General features: G+C 43.0%; 1 protein-coding gene and 1 long non-coding RNA gene across 2 annotated transcripts; both read left to right on the top strand.

Annotated features, from left to right (window-relative positions):
- Nucleotides 1-956: 956 nt before the first annotated feature.
- Nucleotides 957-11,337, top strand: CFAP126 (cilia and flagella associated protein 126). Its single transcript, XM_030187702.1, has 5 exons — nt 957-1,246; nt 2,695-2,757; nt 9,501-9,581; nt 9,698-9,874; nt 10,704-11,337. The coding sequence occupies exons 1-5, from the start codon at nt 1,220-1,222 to the stop codon at nt 11,082-11,084; spliced, it is 729 nt and encodes a 242-aa protein (XP_030043562.1). The 5' UTR covers nt 957-1,219; the 3' UTR covers nt 11,085-11,337.
- Nucleotides 11,338-11,492: 155 nt separating this feature from the next.
- Nucleotides 11,493-13,465, top strand: LOC115458460. The gene is made up of 2 exons (XR_003940061.1): nt 11,493-11,687; nt 13,288-13,465. It is a non-coding gene; the product is annotated as an uncharacterized LOC115458460 (long non-coding RNA).
- The last annotated feature ends 8,871 nt before the right edge of the window (nt 13,466-22,336 follow it).

Below are 22,336 nucleotides of genomic sequence, written 5' to 3'. Positions count from 1 at the left end.
ATAAATATATCACAGAACTGGAAAATGTTGGCACATGCTCTCATTATTTAATATCTTTTTTTTTTTTTTTGCCATGAGTGGGAAAGCGTGGGGTATAAATGTAACAAAACAAACAAAACCACTGTATTCCACAAAACAAAAGGAGCAAGTTTCACAAACCATCTTATGATATTAAATGCGCCCAGGTTTCATGTTCAATGTGGGATATAATTGCCATAAATAAATAAATAGAAACTCTGAATGTTGTGCATTTGATTCTCATAACATGATGTCTGTTTTACCTGGCGGAAAAAAAATCTCTGCGCAAATATAACACATGCTAGGGTGTCTCTTCCAAATGACACACTGATTACGATTTATAACAAATTACTACCGCACCACTCTACCTATGAAAAGTCATTTCGTTATTATTCTTTCTCTGTGTACCTGTATGCTGCACAAGCTAGCGTGTTTGAAAATATAAGTGAGATTAAATAAAAATGCTACTAACAATAAAGAACGACCAGGTGGATGCAGCAACTCATAGGTTTGTTTGCTTTGAGTGTACATAGACGACGGCTGCGCTAGGAAGGGGAAACAGAGACAAACATAAGTACATAAGCATCGCCATGCTGGGACAGACCAAGGGTCCATCGAGCCCAGCACCCTGTCACCGACAGCGGCCAAAAGAACACGCAATTTGTCCTTCCAATCCTAGAAGTGGCTTCAACTTTTTGACGTCAAGCCGTCTCCTGTGCTCGATCAAACCTCTTTGAGAATACAAAGCACGAGGCATTTCTAATGAAAAGAAAGGAAAGATAATGGGTTAGAAGAATAGCGCTATCGGATTGGACAATAGTCATATGACCACTGCTAATGAAAGAAAGTGCAGGATTAGAATACAGTATTTGATTGGTCCAATACTTACTGTTCACGCCCCCAAACTATTTCTAAAACCTTATTTGGCTTCAGTTCGGCATAAAAGTTAATTCTAGAGTGAAACCTGTTACCTATTTCCTATGTGAAGTACGGCTCTGTACCTTTATGGGATGCTTTTTGCCTCTCTCCGTCATGATTGTGTAATGGTTGCTGCTGTTTACTCATTACTATTGTACTGTTGTCTTCGTCTGGTATGCTATTGGCTGGTGGCGTTGCATTCTATACCACTAGTACCGGTTACTGGGAAACGTGAAAATGTACACAGAACAAGTGGAGGTGCGCACCGACAACCAGCAGCAGCATGGCTTTTCACTTCAGTGCTAACCAGGTACTGCACCTACCAGAGCACTAGATAATCGCACTTTATCCCAAACACGCTATTACAGCATATAGCCAATAACTCATATACTGCAATTGCATCTCACACTCTAAATCACACACCATAGCATGTCATATACCAATACCAGCCACCAACTCGTATCAGGTAGCACGATATACTGCTATGCGATATCAGCCACCACTGCATCATACACATATCAGGTGGTACGATGTACTATGCAGTATCAGCCACCACTGTCTCACACCATATATACGATCATCGCATCATATATTATGTCGCACTACGACCATACCAATTTACATTCCTCCTTTTACCTTTTGAAGTGACTGTGAGGAAATTAATTTGATGTCACCTTTCGATTATTCGACCAATATTATTATTCCACCAATAACTGCCCATTTCTGGCAATTCAAAGTGACAGCACATAATATAAAAATATACAACAAACACTAAGACAACGTCATAACCCCATCACTTCCTTAGTTCTGATTAGAGAATGTCACAGGACGGGGACAGAGCCTGAGGGGACGGGGCAGGGATAGATCCCACGGGGGCAGGGACAAACTGTCATTCTGTACTTTGAAGCCTGTTAATGAACTGGACTGTTCTTTATGTTTGAGTGATGAGGATATTTTGATTTTTTTTTTTTTTTTTTTGGAAAGACAAGAAAACATGCTGGCTACAACTGGCAAAATTTGCATGGGAGATCCTGTACATACCTGCAACCAGCATATTGCAGGAAGGACTGTAGAAGACAGGGAGCTCTAGACTGAATCCTGAAATTGTTGATGACGTATTCATACACAGATTTAAAAATCATAACAGTGCTTCATAGGACAGATTTCTACCCTGCTAGGGCATACAGAATGGGTTGTATTTTGTACCCCTGGACATTTTAACAGGGTCGATTAGGATTCTTCCTTGGGGTAGTAGAAGTCAGCTATTGTTGGGGTTGGAATGGTAGAGGGTGGTGGTGGTGGGGTTATTATTGTTTTCTGTTTGTAATTTATAAACAACAGTTGCACAGCATATTGTTCCTTTTTATTCTTTAATAGAAGGATTTAAATATAAAATCATGTGTTCGAGGCTTCTGCAGATGAGGACAGTGCTCTTGGGGGGTGGGGATATAGCCAGCGGGGACGGAGACAGAGCCCACGGGGACAGGACGGGGATGGGGACAAGTCCCTGTGTCATTCTGTAGCCCTGACACCTAGAACTGCACATTAGCATCAGAGTTGGGGATCATTGTATTTAGCTTTCTTTGACTCTTAGTATGCAGCATCTTGCCTGGGAATTTGCATGAAGATGGATTATGTAAACAGAACAGAAGCATATTTTCCTTTGTGACAACACATGATTCAAATTGTAGAATGGCTTAGTATTGGTACAAAGGTGTGAAATGACTATTCTCATGTGCATGTCCTCTTCTTTCACAGTACCAGAGTGCCTTCGATTCAAATCACTTGCAAAGCTGGAACATAGCAAAACGCTATAAGGAGGTAGGTCTGAACCAAGAACGTTTCACTGCCACAAAGATTTCTGTTGTAGCCCATATTTACATCAGTATAGGGGCCAGTGTTAGAAATCAATACAATCAATCAATACAATCAAGATCGGGCTGAACACAATGGACGCATGGGCAAACTCATTCCAACTGAAACTAAATACTGAAAAGACTCATTGTCTTATCCTTTCATCTTAACACAATAAATATAGACCTACAACCTTAAACATCCCTAACCACGCCCTCCCTATCTTGGATAGCCTAAAACTACTTGGTGTCATAATTGACCGCAATCTAACACTTGAAAGCAAATTCCACTACAAAAAAAATGTTCCGCTCAATGTGGAAATTTAAACATATAAAACCTTTCTTCCCACGAAATGTATTTCGCAACTTAATACAATCAATTAAGCCATTTAGATTAACTGCAGCGGAATTTATGCAGGTTGCAAAGTACAACTCATTAAGAAACTTCAGACCGCACAGAATACAGCAGCCAGACTGATATTTGGAAAATCAAAATTTGAAAGTGCCAAACCCCCCTTCGTGAAAAATTGCATTGGCTTCCCACCAAGGAACGTATTGCCTTCAAGGTTTGCACTCTGGTCCACAAGATTATTTACGGCGAAGTTCCTGGATACATGTTGACTCTCATAAATCTACCACCCCGAAATAGTACCAGCCTTTCCCGAACTTACTTAAATTTGCATTATCCAGACTGCAATGGACTTAGATACAAATCAACTTATGAATCCAGCTTTTCTTACGTAAGTACACAACTGTGGAATGCTCTGCCCAAAACCGTGAGATCTATCCATAACCATCTTCAATTCAGGAAATTACTGAAAACCAACTTGTTTAAGAAGGCCTACCCCCCTGACCCAAGTTAACTTTCTACTTCCTGCGACACAGCAAACTGTGGACCGTATTGGACTTCTATCACGACCCACTCTTTATTTCTTTGTTGCCTTATACTTATGTTTCTTACATGCTTACTACTAATATTGTGTATTTGTATTTTACTGAACCGGAGCCTGGCTGTTCAGTATTGTGTAAGCCACATTGAGCCTGCAACTGAGTGGGAAAATGTGGGATATAAATGTGTTAAATAAATAAATGCTGGGGCCTAGGGCAATTTGCAAGGGAGCCCGAAAGCCAGCTGGCAGGCTTTATTTCTTTCTACTCAGGGCAGGTTTGGGGCCCCCTAATGGCACTGGCGCCCATGGCAATTGGCCTATTTGTAACCTTCTAACACTAACCCTTTGTATTAGTGCCACATGTTCATAAATCAAGTAGAGGGAACCTCAGTGGGTTTCGAATTATTAGTCCAGATCAAGACTAGACAGCCTCAGTTTCTGGCCTTCATTTTAGCTCTGAGTGAAGTGATACAGGTCACAGTACGTCCTAATTGTTTTAATAACGCAACACACATCACTTTCACATTAAGAATCTGGAGTAGAAAGATCATTGTGTAGCTGGGTTCTAGGGAGTGGACATTCTAAAATAGCATTTAAGTGCGGTTCTAGAAGGCTGAGAGCTCACTCTGCCATATGTAAAGGCTAAGCCCACAATGACGCTCATATCAAGCCTATCTCCAGCGCTCACCTGTTCCAGCTCACTAAAGCAAGTAATGCTAGAATAATCATTTCAAGATTTGCATTCTCCTTGCTAGCATTAGGTGGGAACATCTAGGCCGTTCCCCACTCCTGAAAGAGAAAACTCAGGAAAATCACACCGAGAGATGAAACCCTCTACTGAGTTTGTCAGCTAACAGATTCTGCAGACTGGGAATGTAAGTGGCTTGTATCAGGATGAAGTCGGCTGTTAAAAAAAAGGCTCAGATTTTGGCTACTAGACAAAGATGCATAGAGCCTGAGCTCCCTTGCTTCTTCATATAAAGCATCACCTCTTGATTGTGTGAAAGGGTTAAAGAAAACTCATAGGACATAGAAGATTGCCCTATATCTTAACCAGATTCTCTACAAAATGTTGATTATTAAGATAAGCTCCCCACCTTCAGGTAGAGGCATCTGTAGTGAGGATTAATTGGTGCTGCAACAGAGCAAAAGGAACACCTTCTCTTAGAAGTATTGATCACATTGGATTCTGAAATGCCACTGAGGACATCACATTTTTAGATGCCAGTGACCTTGGGTGCAGACTATATAGCACAAACATGGGCCATCAGTGTTTGGATTCTTCTGGAAGAAATGCTTTGGACTGAATACTGTCCAAGACCAGTCCTATAAATGAAATGATGTTGGTTGGGCATAATGTCGACTTCTACAAGTTCCAAAAACCCGAAGAGCAATTGTTTTCACCACAAGAATTAGGCCTGTGACTCTGTCTGAACCACTAGAAGGTAGGTGTCCGGGTATGGAAATTCTAAATACCCTGAGGCTGACAAGGGGCTAAAGGGGAGGGCTTTGTACTGGAAGTGGTTGAAGGCTAAAATTAAAGTACTTTTTGTAAAAGGGTGGATTGGAATATGTATCCTTGAGATCCATGGTACACATCCATTCTCCTTCGTTGAGCAGAGGAAGAATGGAGAGGATGATGGCCATTCTGAATTTCTCCTTGAGATTAAAATGGTTGCGGTCTCCAACTTTATCTTACCACAACATCACTTTGCATTTGTTTACACCGGAGTCTGCAAGCGCCGCTCCGGCACTATGTAAGCCACATTGAGCCTACAAATAGGTGGGGAAATGTGGGATACAAATGTAACAAATAAATAAAGATCAGGTACAGGGCACTAGGCTCCAGTCTTTTTTTGGAATCAATAATGTGGTTGCTGTTTTAGTCTATTTTAAACACAAGATACCGTAATTTGGTCCAGTAAAAAGGTATCACATTATTATTATTTTTTTTATTTCTATTTATTCAAGTTTTCTGGAATGAGAAAATATCTTGAGCAGAAATCTCGCTTGCTGTCCTGTACTAGGTCACATTCTATGGCTTTGGCTTGGAGAAGACTTCCTCCTCCAACAAAGGGAGGTAGCCAGGAGGAGCTTTGTTTTGTGTTAGAGGATGATTTCCCCACCAGTGAATCAGAGATGGTATCCATCCCAGATTATAGATAGGAACTACTCCCCTAATTCTATAAACTTGCACACACAATTTTACACTTAGCACACAAAGTTGCACATGCAACGTATAGAATACTGTCATTTACATGTGTAACAATATAATTAGCTGCCAAGTGACATTAACGAGCAATTATTGGCTATGATTAGCAGTTACAAGCATATCTGCCCTTAGTCAGGATTCTGCAAATTGTGCACACAAAATCCATGCAAGTCATGGAAGGTCAGGGGTGAACCTAGCATTTATGCTCATGGGTTACAGGATACTAACAGGCATGAGCATTTACACCCGTCATTGAGCTGGCATAGATGTTCCCACCTAATGTTAGGCACATTACTGTGGATCTGTTCAAATATTCTATAATGACAGTTACATGCTAAGCACCAATTTTATAAGAGCAACAAAGCGCATATCATCCCAGCATTAACATTAGGTATCTAGAGAGAATTACCCCCAGTGTGTCTGTCACAATCTCCCGCTAAACCACTGGGCAGAGCGGAGTTCAGTTTTTGCTCCCACTAATAGGACAGGCTGAATATTCTGTGGAGAATGGAGGCCAGGGCATAGTCTAAAAGAAGGCTAGATGTTAATGTCCCTGTGCTGGTAATTGGAGGCTGTGTCTTGAAGAAGTTCAGAAGATGGACTACACAGGTCTTTATCTGCCGTTATTAACTATGTTGAGCTGGAGCTACTTGTTTAGGCTGAGCTCTCTCTCTCTCTTTGTCTTGACTTAGAGATAGCAGTATGTTAAGCCTAATGTTTTTAGTGGAGTTTGTTCTTATATGGCCCCCTCTGACAACCTAGCCCCAGAGAGGGCTGTAATTATGTGAGAATTATTTCTCTGATATATCTACTTACCATAAGAAATATACAATTTGGAAATATGGGGCAAATAGGGTTTTTCTACCTCCTTACACCCACCCCAGATATGATGGACCAGCCACCCCCGAAGTAAGGGGTGACAGGATAGGCAGAGTGAATCAGAGAAATTAGGGAGGACAGAGACTATGTTTCTGCAGAAATAAGTAGTCTTTATTACTTACCCATTATAGATGATAATTAGGCAATAAGGCAATAAATCATTTAGTCAAAATAAATCAGGCAAAGTAATTAGAGTAATCAGACTAATCAGAGTAATTAGAGTAATCAGAGTACAGTGGTAAGGCAATGACTAAGTAATAAGGCAGGTAACAAATAGCGAAGAGATCAGGCAATAATAAAGCAACAAAGCAGAGAAATCTACAAAGTAATTAGGCAAAGCAATTAGACAATAAGGCAATTGTCTGCGTGTATGAAGCCGTCTTTGGAAGGCGCAGAGCAGCCACGCACAACGTTTGGCTGCTCTGCACTGGCTTCCCCTCCTTAGGAAGGAAATCATGTGCAAATGAGCTAACAGTGAGCAGCTCATTTGCATGCGATTTCTTTCATGTGTGCCTGTTCCTTTCCGAATCGCTAAGGGATCGGTAAGGGAAGGGCTTTTTCCGTTCAGTTAGTGCATCAGTTAGTCCACTGCAATGCCCCCTAGGGTGCTCGGTTGGTGTCCTGGCATGTCGGGGACCAGTGCACTACGAATGCTGGCTCCTCCCACGACCAAATGAGTTGGATTTGGTCATTTTTGAGATGGGCGTCCTCGGTTTCCATTATCGCCGAAAACCAGAGAGAACCATCTCTAAGATCGACCTAAATGTTGAGATTTGGGCGACCCCGACCGTATTATCGAAATGAAAGGTACATAATGGGTACCTCACTGTATTTAGCAACAATATTGATTCCTTAGAAGCTAGCCTGTTATCTCCGCTCTTCAAACAAATTTCTTCTCTCCTAGCTTTTCTCAGGATTACTTAGAAAAATGCTGAATAATGAGTGGAATCTGTCTAGCACTTGTCTTATGGGATTCTTTGCCGTGTTCTTTATGAACTGAACCATCACAGGCTAATTTTTGCATCTGATTTGAAGAATGACAGTACAGGCAAAGCAACGGGGCCAGATGGGATATGTTCAAGGATACTGAAAGAACTTGGGGAAATGCTGGCAGCCCCCTGTCTGTCCTTTTCAAGACTTCAGAGTATGGAGTGGTCCCGGATGACTGGAGAAGAGTTGTTGTCATTCTTCTTCACAAACGTATAGAAGTAAGGAGTAGATTGGGAACTATGGACCACTTAATCTGACTTCTGTGGTGAGTAAATTAATGGAAATGCTTCTAAAACAGAGGACAGCAAGGTTTCTGGAATCCAACGGATTGCAGGGCCTGAGACGGCATGGAGGTAGATCTTAACAGATGACTCTGATTCATTTCTTTGACTAGATGACCAAACATTTGGATTTAAGAAGAGCACTAGATATGGTGCACATAGATTTTAGCAAAGCTTTTGATATGGTTCCACAGAGACAACTGATAAATAAACTGAGTGCTCTTGGTATGAGGCCTAACGTGACTTCCTGGGTTAGAAACTGGTTAAGTGGAAGGAGACAGAGGGTAGTGGTAAATGGAGTTCACACCGAGGAAAAGGATGTTACTGGTGGTGTGTCACAGAGTTTGGTCCTTGGATCAGCTTTTTTTAAACAGCTTTGTGAGTGATATTGCGGAACTGCTGCCTGGTAAGGTTTGCCTCTTTGCAGATGATACTAGGCTCTGTAAGAGGGTAGACACCCTCTGCTGGATAACGAGAGGAAGGATCTGCTGAAGCTTGAAGAATGGTCCAGAAGTTGGTAGCTCAGATTTAATGCAAAAAAGGCAGGGTCATGCATTTGGGCAACAAAATCCCAAGGGAGCAGTACAACATGGTAAAGTATTTGTGTTCGAAAGAAGAGCGAGGCATGGGGTGATTGTGTATGAGAATCTTAAGGTGGTCAAACAGATAGAAAAGGCAACTATGAAAACCAGAATGCTTGGGTGCATAGGAAGAGGAATGGCCAACAGGAAGAAAGAGGTGAAAGTGCCTTTATTTTAAAGTCTCTGGTGAGGTCTTACTTACAGTACTGGGTACAGTTCTGGAGACCGCACCTTCACAAACAGGATGGAGTCAGTCTAAGGAACAGCTAATAAAAGTCAGTGGTCATCATAAAGTGTACGGAGACAAAGACCTCAATATGTATACTTTGGAAGAAAGACAGGAGAAGATATAATAGAAACATTTAAATATCTCCGCCTCTCCGTGGCCTTAATGCACAGGAGGCAAGTCTGTCTCTTTCAACTGAAACTCTGGAATGAGAGGACATAGGATGAAATTAAAAGGGGATAGACTCAGGAGTAATCTAAGGAAATACTTCTTTATGAAGGGGGGTGCGTGGAATGGCCTTCCCGTGAATATAGTGGAGACAAAGACTGTCTCTGAATTCAAGAAAGCATGGGACAGGCACATAGACTCTCTTAGAGATAGTAAAAAATAGTAGATGATATGGATAGGCAGACCTTTAAGCCATATGGCTTTCGCCTGTCATTATTTTCTCTGTTTCTATTTTACACTAAGTTCTGAGCTGTAGGAGAGCAGTTCCATCCTCATTCTGTCAGGTGATGTCACCCACTGTGTGCTTGTCTCAATCCTGCTTGTTGATGGAAAATATTCCTTCTGTACCATGAATTCTGCAGCTCATGTTGTCAGACCCCTACTTGCTATGCTTCATTTATTCTCTTGTCTCCTCCTATCCTAGCATCCCTCTACCCACGATGGCCACACAGAATTCATAACGAATGACAGGGGTCACCTACTTCCAGGAATTCCAAAGTCAGAGGTGAGTTATTCCAGAGACATCCAAAGTGTTTGTCTCCCTTTGGGCTTACCCGCCTACCTCAAGCTTCTATTAGTCGGGCAACTACAAACCCCATGATTTTCCCTTTTCTCCTCCAGCGGAATCCATGGGGAATGTTTGTTGGCACCTGGGATATGCCTTTAAAAATCCCCCCCTTCAAAGCCAGCCTGACAGGTCGATCAGCCCAAGCAGCCAAACACTTGACAGAATGGATGCTTAAACCAACTTCATTGACTGATGCTAGCAACGGGCTGCAGCCCCAGATCACTGGCAAGGTATGCACTCAAGACCAAGGTTGTGGTACCCTTCATTGGCCTAGTGTAAGAAATAAGTGGTAAATTAAGAACAGTTTGATATCAAAACACCATCCATGGCAGTAAGATAAAAGTCACTTTATCAAGAAAGCGTGATGCAGCCACATTTTGGCTTACACCTGCATCAGAGGCATGAGTTAAAATTCAAATTTCTTGCACCGTCAGGGACCGCAATGTAAGAATATGGCTACATCAGGCTTTTTATTTTTTAAATAAAGTTACTTTTACCATATTTATTTATTTATTGCATTTGTATCCCACATTTTCCCACCTATTTGCGGGCTCAGTGTGGCTTACAATACATTGTGAATGATGGACATACAATTTGTTACAGTACGATTATGGGTTACATTGTGAAGAGTTATGGGAAGACAAAGTCAAGTCAAAACATCATTCGGGTCATAGAAACTATGGAGTGTAGCAGTGGGGAAATGATAGGGCGATCGAGCAATAGCAAGAGAACGTTAGGGTATAACAATTTTATCTGTGGGTAGATTTTTTAAGTGTGGAGAAAATACGGGGGAAGAGAATTCAGAAGAGAGTGTATTGATGCATTTCTATTAGTGTGCATGGAGTTCATGTGCATGGATGGTATCGTGATACCCAACTCCCTTTAATTTACCACTTGTGTTGTCTCAATGTTTTGGTCACTAGTGTTAAGAAATATCCAAAGAGGATATCAGGCAACATTTTAGACCACATCTGCACCTTGATCACATGACATTTTCACCTGCAATTACTAGGGCAACAAAAGGGCAACGCATGACCAAGTTTGTTGTTCTTCTAACAGGCAACAGAAGAGTTGCACAGTTCAAAGCACTCTGCAAAGGTGGCCAGACGGAATAGCAGGTGCCCCAGCAATTCATCAGAGAAGCTGAACCGTTCTCCAGAATCACAGCCTAGGCAGAATAGCAGGTGCTCCAGCCACGCATCAGAGAAGCTAAGCCATCTGCCTGAACCACAGCCCAACGAAGAGGGCAAGGCTGATGAAGGAAAGGAAGCGGCTCCCTCTGATTCAACTCCACCACATTCTGGCTGTGGAACACCCAAGGAGGAAGCAGAGTCTAAGTGCTCAACTCCAAGCATAAAAGCGGGCTCCCGATCTAGCTCCTGCCAGGAGAAGAAACCTGACAAACCCCTGGAGGAAACTTTGTGTGATATTGATAGTTAGAAAACACAGGGAAGATCTTAAACTAGGATGTTAACAGTGAATCAGAAACTCCTGCTAATTTCTAATCACCGTCCTGCTTTGATAGATTTCGGCACCTGTAGTTTGAAATAAAAATTCACAAAACTCCTGAGTGTTTTTTGCATAGCTAGACCATATCATATCAAAGGTAGTCCTTCAGAGGAGAAATTAGTTCAGTCCAGCTAAGGGGGTCTTTTACTAAGGTGCGCTAGTGTTTTTAGCTCATGCTAAAAATAAGCTGGCGCAAAATGCCGAGACGCCTGTAAGAATATAATGGGCATCTCGGCGTTTAGCACAAGCTAAAAACGCTAGCGCACCTTAGTAAAAGACCCCATAAATTTTCTTTCCTTTAGTTCCAACAGACCGGTCCAGAACTTGAGAGTTAATATCCATTGACACCTCCTTCTCAATGGGCACAAAACCAAAAGCTCTGGACTGGCCTGTTGAGGATGCTACAAAAACGTGTTTAGTCTCCCTCTCGATTGCAGTTGGTTCTTTTGCCAATATAGAGAAGCAGCTCACAAACTGGATTAAGTCAGGGAACTGGAGAATCTCTTGAAGAGCACTATGCTAACAGGCACTAAGGTAGGTCTTTTTTTTTAATTTTTTTATTTATCATTTTTACAATTTTACAAGCATTTTTACTACTTGAATAGGTAACACAGTTAGAAACTTGCCACATAGAAGCAAAAAAGAAAAAATAGGTAAATATTACATAACTTATATTAGACCACCAAATTCGAGGGGCTAAAAGCCGTTAAGTTGAGAAAAAGAATATTTACTTTTTTAGTAAAGCTATAGCAGATTATTGTTATATTATTACAAACCCCCCCAAAAAAGTTTACATTCCCAACATCCTAATCTTTAAGACGAGACATAACGGTTTAAGGTCAAAAAGCATTTATAATAATTTTTTCTGAGAAATAAATTGTTTTAAATGTTCGGGTTCAAAGAAAACATATTTTACCCCTAAATATTTCACATTGCATTTGCAAGGATAGTTCAAGTGAAACGAAGCTCCTAAAGACAAAGTTTCAGCACGAAGTGCTAAAAAAATCTTTTCTTCTACTTTGAGTTTGTTTTGTAACATCTGGGAATACCCAGATTTTTCCCCCATAAAATGGGGTTTGCAGATTCTTCAAAGCCATTTTCCTGACTGATTCTAAATCTTGGGGAAATATAAATGAGACCAACAAAGTTTGCCGTTCAGTTATGTCAGTCAATGATGTTTCCAGTAATTCTGATACATTTAAATCTGGTTGTTCCAACAATTGTGTTGATTTTCTCGTAGGAAGGTAATAAATTTTATTCAGTGGAGGCACACTTTCTAAAGTAAATTTTAAATTTTCTATCAAATACCTTTTGAAGATTTCTAATGGAGAATATATAGAAGTCCGTGGAAAGTTCAAAAGTCGCAAGTTTAGCCTCCTGTTATAATTTTCAAAATGTTCCATTTTTCTATGTATCAGCATACTATCCTGTATTAATTTAACTGAAGTTTCTTTCAACTTAGTGGTTTCAATTGACAAATTTTGAATCTTTTCAGTCACCTCGTCTTTCATAGAAGCAAATGCAGTTGACAATTCTTGCACATTACCCAATAACGGCTCTATCTTGCTTGTTGATTCCATTACCGTCTGTAGTGTCTCCCATATCGCCTCAAGAGTCACCGCCGGCGAGGAGACTAAAGATTTTTCTGGTCTCTGTGCCATCTGACTCTTAGCCTTTGCTATTGCACTGGCCTCAGCTACAACATCGATGTGGGGGCCCAGTAGTAGCTCTCCTCTTCCGTCACCGCGGTTAGAGGCTACTTCACCCAGATCGATTTCAGCCGGTTGCGGTGGGGGTGGGCGCGCCGGGGGGGACAAAGAAACGTCCTGCCCCTGGAGTTCAACCTCTCCTCGGGTATCGAACTCAGCAGGGCTTCCCGGCGTCGTAACAGGGGTTCTCGCGAGAAAACCTTGGATAGAGAGCTGTGTTGGCGTCGAAGTTCGAACCGGCTGGGATCCAGTTCTCAAAACCCCCTTCCTCTTAGTATGCGGCATCGTAGAAAGAAATAAGGTAAATCTTTAAAAAGGAAAAATCTACCAAGAGGTATAGGTATGGGTTTGACACAGCATTATCCAAAGGTTCATTCGCGGTTTGGTGTTGCTGCCGCCATCTTGCTCCGCCCCCCGGGACTAAGGTAGGTCTTGAGTATAGCGCAGTAGGGTCCAGTTAAAGTATGACTCTTAGCAGATAGAGGAGACCAGCTCACTTGCCTGGATTTGCATTCCATGCCATGCCATACCAAGCAGAGCACCAGGAACTATCCTAATTCTGCCACGCCAGCACAGAGGGGCAATGCTTTCAATGGTTGAATTAAAAAAAAAAACCCGTGAAGAGCCAGAAGCAAAATGGAATACATGAAGCAAAAATCAAATAGTGCATTTCAGCACAAAATAAGAAAAATTACGAACAGAATCTCACAGTATGAAAGACAAGGCCAACCCAGTGTCTCAAATTAAGTACTGTGCATTACCATGCAGAAAGTCCCTGGTTCCTTTCCCAAGTCAAGGCATCTCCCCAGGTTGACAAGGGGTGCCATGAAGGTAGCACCGTGGAGGGGGGGGGGGGGGAAGAGGGGGAATTGTGACTATTGGAGAGGAATAATGACAAGATGGACCATGGTTGTAAAGTTCCAAATGGTGCCAGGCTACAAGGCCTAAGCACTGCAATTACCAGGGTATGTTGTGGAGGGTCTGGAGAAGCATATAAAATAAAAACAAATCCACTTGTAGGGCAATGAAGGTTCATGAAACGAAATCCCAAATGAAAAGAGAAGAAACACAAAAGTTAGGGAGCAGGAGAGAACTGCCAAATCCCCCCCCCCCCCCCCCCCCCCCCAAATAACATTATGGATGCTTTTTCTTTCTGCCATTTTTCTCTTCCTGTGTAGTATCACAAACTGCATTGTCGCTATCTCTCTTTAATTCCATGTCTGCTCCCACCACCTCCATTCCTGCACCCAGCTGTACACAGTAATTTTTATCTAGTTACTAGTGTGGTGGAAGTAGATGAATGTATTTCTAACTCCTATATAAGGGAATGGCACTGCCATGCATTTAAGGATTCTAACTAATCTATGTGGTGCTCTCTTCTGACCACTGTGCACACCTTGCTGTGTGTACCCTAAGAAAATATTTTCACCGTGACCAGTTAGATTGGGACGAATATATTCTTGCAGTTGTTTGACCTCATTCAGAGAATGTTGGCGTATGACCCAGAAAAAAAAATCTTGCAGAAGCTTTGCAGCATCCTAAGCTTAGATACCTTATTGTTCCCAAACCTGGTCCTGGAGGCACCCCAGCCAGTCAGTTTTTCAAGATGCCCACAATGAATATTCATGAGATAGATTTGCATGTAGTAGATGCCGTGCATGCAAATCTCTCATGAATATTCATTGTGGGTATCCTGAAAACCTGTCTGGCTAGGGTGCCTCCAGGTCCAGTTTGGGAACCACTTACGATACTTGAATAAATCTCCAGGGAAGATTTTATATAGACTGTGTCAGTCCATAAAACACACATATTTTAAATGATTTTGTTTAGCATGCAAGTCTGAAGTACTAGTGAAAGACCCCCAGAGATAATACTTGTTGTTAAAGCTATGGGTGCAAGGAAAGAGCTTTACCTGCTTCTCCTTTATAGTCCCACCCCATATAATCACACTTTTTACCCCTCCCTGGTGATATGCATGCTTCCCTACTTGGGGAGGGCAGTGCTTGTGGTAGGTTTTCCCAGTTACCTCGCACACAAACAGCCTTATTTTCAAAAGTGATGGGCGCCCAGATTTCGACCCAAATTGGGAGATAGGCGCCCATCTCGCAAAGGCGCCCAAATCGGTATAATCGAAAGTCAATTTTGGGCGTCTTCAACTGAACAAAGTTGACGGGGGCATGTCGGAGGCGTGGTGAAGGCGGGACTGGGGTGTGTTATCAGCTGAGGAGAGATGGGCACCTTCGGCCGATAATCGAAAAAAGAAAGGCGTTTTTAGCGCGAATTTAGGTCACTTTTTTGGACCCTTTTTTTTTCACGAACAAGTCCCAAAAAAGTGCCCTAAATGACCAGATGACCACCGGAGGGAATTGGGGATGACCACCTCTGACTCCTCCAGTGGTCACTAATCCCCTCCCACCAAACAAAAAACAACTTTAACAACTTTTTTTCCAGCCTGTATGCCACCCTCAAATGCCATACCCAGCTCCATCACAGTAGTATGCAGGTCCCTGGAGCAGTTGTTAGTGGGTGCAGTGGACTTCAGGCAGGTGGACCCAGGCCCATCCCCCCCTACCTACTACACTTGTGGTGGTAAATGGGAGCCCTCCAAACCGCCCCCAAAACCCACTGTACCGACAAGTAGGTGCCCCCATTCAGCCATAAGGCCTATGGTAATGGTGTAGAGTTGTGGGTTTTGGGGGGGGGATTTGAGGGGCTCAGCACCCAAAGGAAGGGAGCTATGGACTTGGGAGGTGTTTGACTTTTTTTTATTATTGTTACAAGTGTCCCCTAGGGTGCCTGGTTGGTGTCCTGGCATGTGAGGGGGACCAGTGCACTACAAATCCTGGCCCCTCCCATGACCAAATGCCTTGGATTTGTTCGTTTTTGAGCTGGGCGCCTTCAGTTTCCATTATCGCTGAAAAACGAAACCGCCCAGCTCAAATCCGCACAAATCCGATGCATTTGCCGGGCACAACCCGTATTATCGAAAAAAAAAGATGGGCGGCCATTTTTTTCGAAAATACGGTCTGTCCCGCCCCTTTGCGTACCCGTTCTCGGACATAGATACCCATGGAGATGGGAGTTCGCGTTCGATTATGCCCCTCCACGACTTTCAAGCTTACTTGATTTCCAAATGAGATTCCTATTTAACCCATAATGGCCAATGTGCAGACCAACTGGAACTCTTCTGGAGGGCCGCACAAAGGCGGTATTGCACAGTGATATTTCTTATACAGCTTCCTGACATAAAAAACTTGCTGCCAGTATCCATACTTTGGAGATGCAACTCCAAAAGGCTAAAAAAATCTATATGAGGTCCTCTTCTTTGCAAAATAAATCTTCCTATCTACCCAAGTGGCGCTTAATACACTCATCCATGAACAAACCCACATTCCTTAGCGTCCTTCCGGACCGGCCCAGAATGACTGTTGGGTTGTGCACGCCTACCAGCAGGTGGAGACCAAGAAGACTGATTTCGAGGCAGCCAATAAGAGCCATGCTCAGCCCCATGGAAACCTCAGTATTCTCAGTCTCCAGTATGTGGTAGATGTTGTGAGCCCCTTGGTCTCAAAATGTCTAATCTGTTTTCTCTTTTTATTTTCTACTAGTTAAGATAAAGGTACCTATTTCCTTTCTCAGACTAAAAGGTTTAGAAGTTTTCTTTTATACATCTGTAAACCATTTTGGTTTTCTGCCAGTAGAGGCAGAGGCACGCGGGGGTTCTCTAATGCCTCGGGGGTGCTACAATCGGGTGGCCAGGTTCCTCCCCCCGCCTATCCCCGAGCTTTGCTTGTATGCCTGAGGGCTCAGGGTCGACTCTGGTTGCTGGCCTCAACCCCGAGGGCAGGGAGTTTGCAGAGCCGCGGGGAACAGCCATTATGATATTAAAAACAAACACCAGCATTCACATTACTGTGCTGTTTCTTTAGCAGGTAGGGTCTCTGGCTATAGCCTGCTGTTGTGGCTGTCTCCCTGCAGGGTCCTGGGTTCAAGTTTTGGTTCCTCTTCCTCTGTTCTGGTTTAGTTTAAGTGTCAGGTCCTTTTTCTGGTGTTTACCGGCGCAGGGGTTGTCGTTCTGGCAAAGTGTTAATTCAGCTTGGAGCTGCAGAGTTCCATTTATTTAAAAAAATATGAAAGAGGAAGTAAGAGAACTTCTCCGTTTAGTAGTGCCAGTTTTCAGTGCGGTGTTAGCAGCTTTCCACTCCACTTGGGTTTTCAGCGGGAAACTCTGCCATTTTGTTTGTAGCTGTGGAGGAGCGGCGCAGACCTTTCTGACAGTGGTCTACTCTTGTTCCAGCTGTCTCTTCAGTAGTGTATGAGATCTCCTTGGGGGGAGGGGGGAGAAAAGTTTTCCTCTGCTTTTCCCACTGTTAATTTGAAGGACGAACAGCTTTTGCAGAACGAGAGGTTTGAGTGTTCTCCTCTGCTTTTCCCGTTGTTAATCTGAACAACGGACAGCTTTTATAGAACGAGAGGTTTGAGTGTGCGGGGGCAGACTCTATTTTTTTTGTCAGCTGTTTTATGGTGGAGCCATGTACAGTGCAGACTGCCACGTTTTGTGTTTATGCCAGGAGCAGGAGCTCTGGTACTCTGTCCTGTGGTTCTCTTTCCTTGCATCGAAGCTGCCAGAGTCTAATACTATATGAGTGTAAATAAAACTCTCTCTGGTAAGGACCACTCTATATGATGCAGAACAAAATAATTAATTTCTCTAGATTCTGGATGATGCAAGGACAAAATATAATTTTTTTTCTGGAATGGGAAACCTGCAAGGACATAACCCAGTGGTTCCCAAACCTGGTCCTGGAGGCACCCCAGCCAGTCAAGTTTTCAATATATCTACAATGAATATTCACGAGATAGATTTGAAGGCAGTTGGGGCTATGCATGCAAATCTCTTTTGGGGACCTGCAGTGAGATCACCACATTCTAGCCTCTCATTTTTTTTTTTTTGTTATCTACAATAGCAACATTATCTTTCATCACTGCAGTGGACAGATCTTACTGAAGATGTCCAGGAAACGTTAGCAGAGGCTTTTACCCTTGGGTCACAGCAAGCAGTATCTTTAACTTTTCATCATCAACACTTGGAACTCTACTCCTGACCTGAATTATACTGCTTTGGCTCACAAGTGGTCACAAGATCTTCACTGTGCTCTTTTGGCAGAACGCTTCCAAAGCTTTGTTTGGGGATTCATAAATTACACGTCTCTATAATGCTCCATGAACTTCTCTACAAATTTTACTTAGGTTTGCATATTTCTCCGCACAGAGCCTACAACTTAACTCTAAATGACTCATGTTCCAAGTGAGGACAAGCCCCTGCAACTTTGGGACATATGTTTGGGTCTGGCCCTCTTGCTATTCGATTTTAGAGAAGTTTCTTAAGCACCATTACATCTTATTGGAACTGTTCTGTTACCTACGATCCCCTGCTAATATTTAGATACTCTGTGTGTATGGACTCTGTACCTATTGATGTCAAATGCTTTTCCCAGATGGCAGTCCTTTCTCGGAAGACAATTCTCTTATTCTGGATGTTACCCTTGGGCCCCACTCTACAGCATTAGCGTCCATTATTAATTTTTCAAATGAGAGTGGTGTGTCAAGGGATTTCTACTTTGGATAATCTTCCAGGCCGTCAATGCCGTGAGACTTGGGAACCTTTTTGGCTAGCGTTGACCTCTCAGGCACGCAATTATCTATTGAATCTTGGAACTAGCCTGCATTCTCCTTCTTTTCCCCCTTCTGGGGTCACCCAGAGTGTGTGCGAGTTTTGGGGTGGGGGGGAGGATCTTTTGTAGTGCATTCTCCTTCTGTTCCCCCTTCTGGGGTCACCCAGAGAGTGTGCGGGGGGATCTTTTGTAGTTTCTTGGTTGTACTGTAACTGTTTTGATGCTTTACATGGAACAATAAAGATGAGTTAAACATAAATGATTTTGTACAGCTGAGTTTGTAAGCACATGCCCTTTATGAACCAACACAAAAGTTCAGGACCCTGACCACAATTTCTCCGAGATGACTGGATTTGCTCCACACTTCTTCCTCCCAGCTCGGAGGGATTCTAGTCTCTCTCTCTGTTCATCTTCAGGGAAAGCCTACAAGCTGAAGCTGAAAGCACATCCTCAGGAGTATAAAAAACTGCAGAAAAAATATCAAATGAATAATGGTGTGCTGCAGGATTTACAGTTTTATAGGGACCACACTTTTGCCTAAAGCCATGCATAAGCTAGTGGACAAACAAGCCTCTACTGGCCAGCCCAGTTTCTCAGGAGTAGTGCCATGCACTGCTGTGTGAAAGAGCTGGATCTGGTGCCAAACTAGGGTTAATGGAGCCAGGTTTGTTTTCAGGATAACCCACCAAACATGCAAGACACATATTTACATACTTGAGGTCTAAGAACTAGGTTGATGGAATTACATGCTTGAGGTCTAAGAACTAGGTTGATGGAATAGGTGAATTCTTCAAGTATTTATTTGATTATGGATAGTCTGAAAATTCAGCTAGCTTGGGTGGGGAGGAAGAGGGGCAGAGAACCATGGTCTAAATAGATTTTGGGTTGGCCAAGTTAAAGTGTTTCATCCCCTTTTAAAAGTTTTTTTATAAATGGAAAATTCTGCCCATAGTCAACCAGAATGGATAGCTATGCACAGCAACTCCCTGAGACAGCCAAGTACAAATGAGAATACAGTCCCCTAAAAACAAGCTGATTCAAAATGAAAACCAAAAGGTATTTAAACATAATTTTATTTTATTTTATTACACAAAATTAACAGCTTTCTGAACAGAAAACAATTTTGAACAGTTAAAACCTCTGTTCTGAAAAACAAAAACATTAAACCATAGAACAGCATTTCCTGATGCTGTCATGGTTTTCGGATTGCCATAATGAACGGACAGGAGATGTTTTTCCACATGTGTGCAGATCTGACATATGCAAACTGATCTCATTATTATTGATTACAGACTGAAAACCAGAATATGTGTCTTGTGCTCCAGCGAATTAATTTCCTCAGGTCCCGATCATGTCTCTAAGATTTCACGCCAATTTTTTTAAAAATACCTGTCCTATGGTGTGCTCATGCTCGATGGCTGGTATAAACAGCCTGTTCTCAGGACTGGATTGAAATCTCATCAGAGTTAGGAAAACTGATGAGTCAAGACCTTGATGTCTTTTGCCCTAAGCTGCAGATGGAGCCCAACTAACAATACTCTCCAGTATTTGTTCAGTGGGATGATATCAGCTGCCCACTCACTCATCTGTCTGTAGGCTTGAAATGGGATTTAAGTTTTGTATCCCAAATAAAAGTGTGTTCCTGTCCCATTCTAGATGGACTTTAGAGAAGTCTGCAGCACTGTGATTTGCACATGGTAGTCCCAAACTTTGGTCTCCTGCCTTGATATTCCAAACCCAGTGCTAATACCAAAAAAGTAGCAATACAGCACCAGCCCATTAAAGCACTGGTACACTGCTGCTGGAAGGCACTGTGCAAACATGGCACAACAGAATGGGCAACATTTCAATGCATCACAGCTCTAATCTGCTTTGGTTCCTAATTCAGAGTGAAGAGAAGGTTGAGCTCACGCCCTCTATTCATCTACACAGAACCTTTCACAGAGGCAAAAAGTTTGCACAGAATAAAAGCTTTGTACTCATGACACCAGGTACACCAGGTTGATGATAATGAAACACCTGAGCTTCACAAAGAATTGCCACTTACAGAGTATATCAACCACTGCGTTGTACAAGTGTCCAAAGGAGCTAGGATGGTAGCTCAAGCATAAATGTCAGACAAGTGTGTTCCCTTCCTCAGGCTAGCTGGCACATTCCCAGGGGCTCTGCTGACCCATCACTCTTCTACACATTGCTGTAGGACCCCTCAAAGTGAGAGGGGGGGCAGGGGCAGCTCATATACTCTAGCCTTTCTATGAGCCCTGGGAAGGGGATGAGAGGTGATAGGATAAAGTACTAGAAACAGGCATGCCGGTCTTTAGCTGCCTTATCCCCACTCCTCTAAAAGCTAAAATAATCCAGGGTGGCACAAGCTGCTATAGGGGTCAGATTCTGTTATTGTTTGTTCTACCAAGCTATTGTCCAACTGAAAGAAGATAAAGAAAAATTACAGCAAACTAGATCACAGGACACACAGCCCCCCCCCCCCCCCCAAAAAAAAAAAAAGATTCATGTTCACAAAGAGACTTTCAGCAGCACAGATACGCAGTATGCCTACACAAATACACTGCACTGGACCGGACTGAGAGCATTGTCTTATTCTCTTCCCCCGCCAGCAAACAGACAGAACCAGCATTGTTTTGCTCCCACTCCCACAGCAGGGGCCTGCTCACTGGGGAAAACAATAGCACCCAGGCTAACTAGCACTGTTATGAACAGCAAGCTGCAGGCCAACGCTTCAAGTTCCATCTGAAATTGGGTTATACAGCACATACAGATGTCAGAGAACTGTGCGGTGAAATCAAATGACAAGCCAACACCAAAATCATAACCCATACAGATGATGAAATGAATCACGCTGTTTAAGATCTGTGTTTGTCCATCAATGCCCGATTATTATAAATAGGGTTTTTTTAAACTTAGGATACCACAACTTACTTATTCTGTTTGGGAATTGCTTTATCTACTCCATTAAGATATATTTTCAAGATTTTTCTTAAAACGTTCCCTGACTTCTCTGCCGTGGAGGGGCATAATCGAAAGGGACGTCCTCGCAGAACGTCCCGATCCAGGGGCGAGGAAACCTGTATTTTCGAAACAAGATGGACGTCCATCTTTTGTTTCAATAATACGGTCAGGGACATCCAAATCCTTAAATTTGGTCGTCCCTAGATTTAGTCATCCCTATACTTGGTCATTCCTGATTTTCGGCGATAATGGAAACCAAGGACGTCCATCTCCGAAACGACCAAATGGCTTGGAAGGAGCCAGCATTTGTAGTGCACTGGTCCCCCTGAAATGCCAGGACACCAACTGGGCACCCTAGGGGGCACTGCAGTGGACTTCAGAAATTGCTCTCTGTTACATAGCTCCCTTACCTTGTGTGCTGAGCCACACAAACGCCCCACCACCAACAAAACCCACTACCCACAACTGTACACCACTACCATAGCCCTTACGGGTGAAGGGGGGCACCTAGATGTGGGTACAGTGGGTTTCTGGTGGGTTTTGGAGGGCTTGCTGTTTCCTCCACGAACATAACAGGTAGTGGGGGATGGGGATGGGTCCACCTGTCTGAAGTGCACTGCACCGACTAAATCTGCTCCAGGGACCTGCATACTGCTGTGATGGACCCAAGTATGACATCTGAGGCTGGCAATCAGTATTCTGAAAGATGTTTTTTTGAGGGTGGGAGGGGGTTAGTGACCACTGGGGGAGTAAGGTGAGGTCATCCCCGATTCTCTCCGGTGGTCATCTAGTCAGTTCGGGCACCTTTTTGTGCCTTGGTCGTAAAAAAAAC

This window comes from Microcaecilia unicolor, chromosome 14 (genome assembly GCF_901765095.1).
Source record: "Microcaecilia unicolor chromosome 14, aMicUni1.1, whole genome shotgun sequence".
Classification (NCBI taxonomy): Eukaryota; Metazoa; Chordata; class Amphibia; order Gymnophiona; family Siphonopidae; genus Microcaecilia; species Microcaecilia unicolor.
Note: the sequence above shows the minus strand (reverse complement) of the source record. Positions and strands in the feature narration are given on the sequence as shown.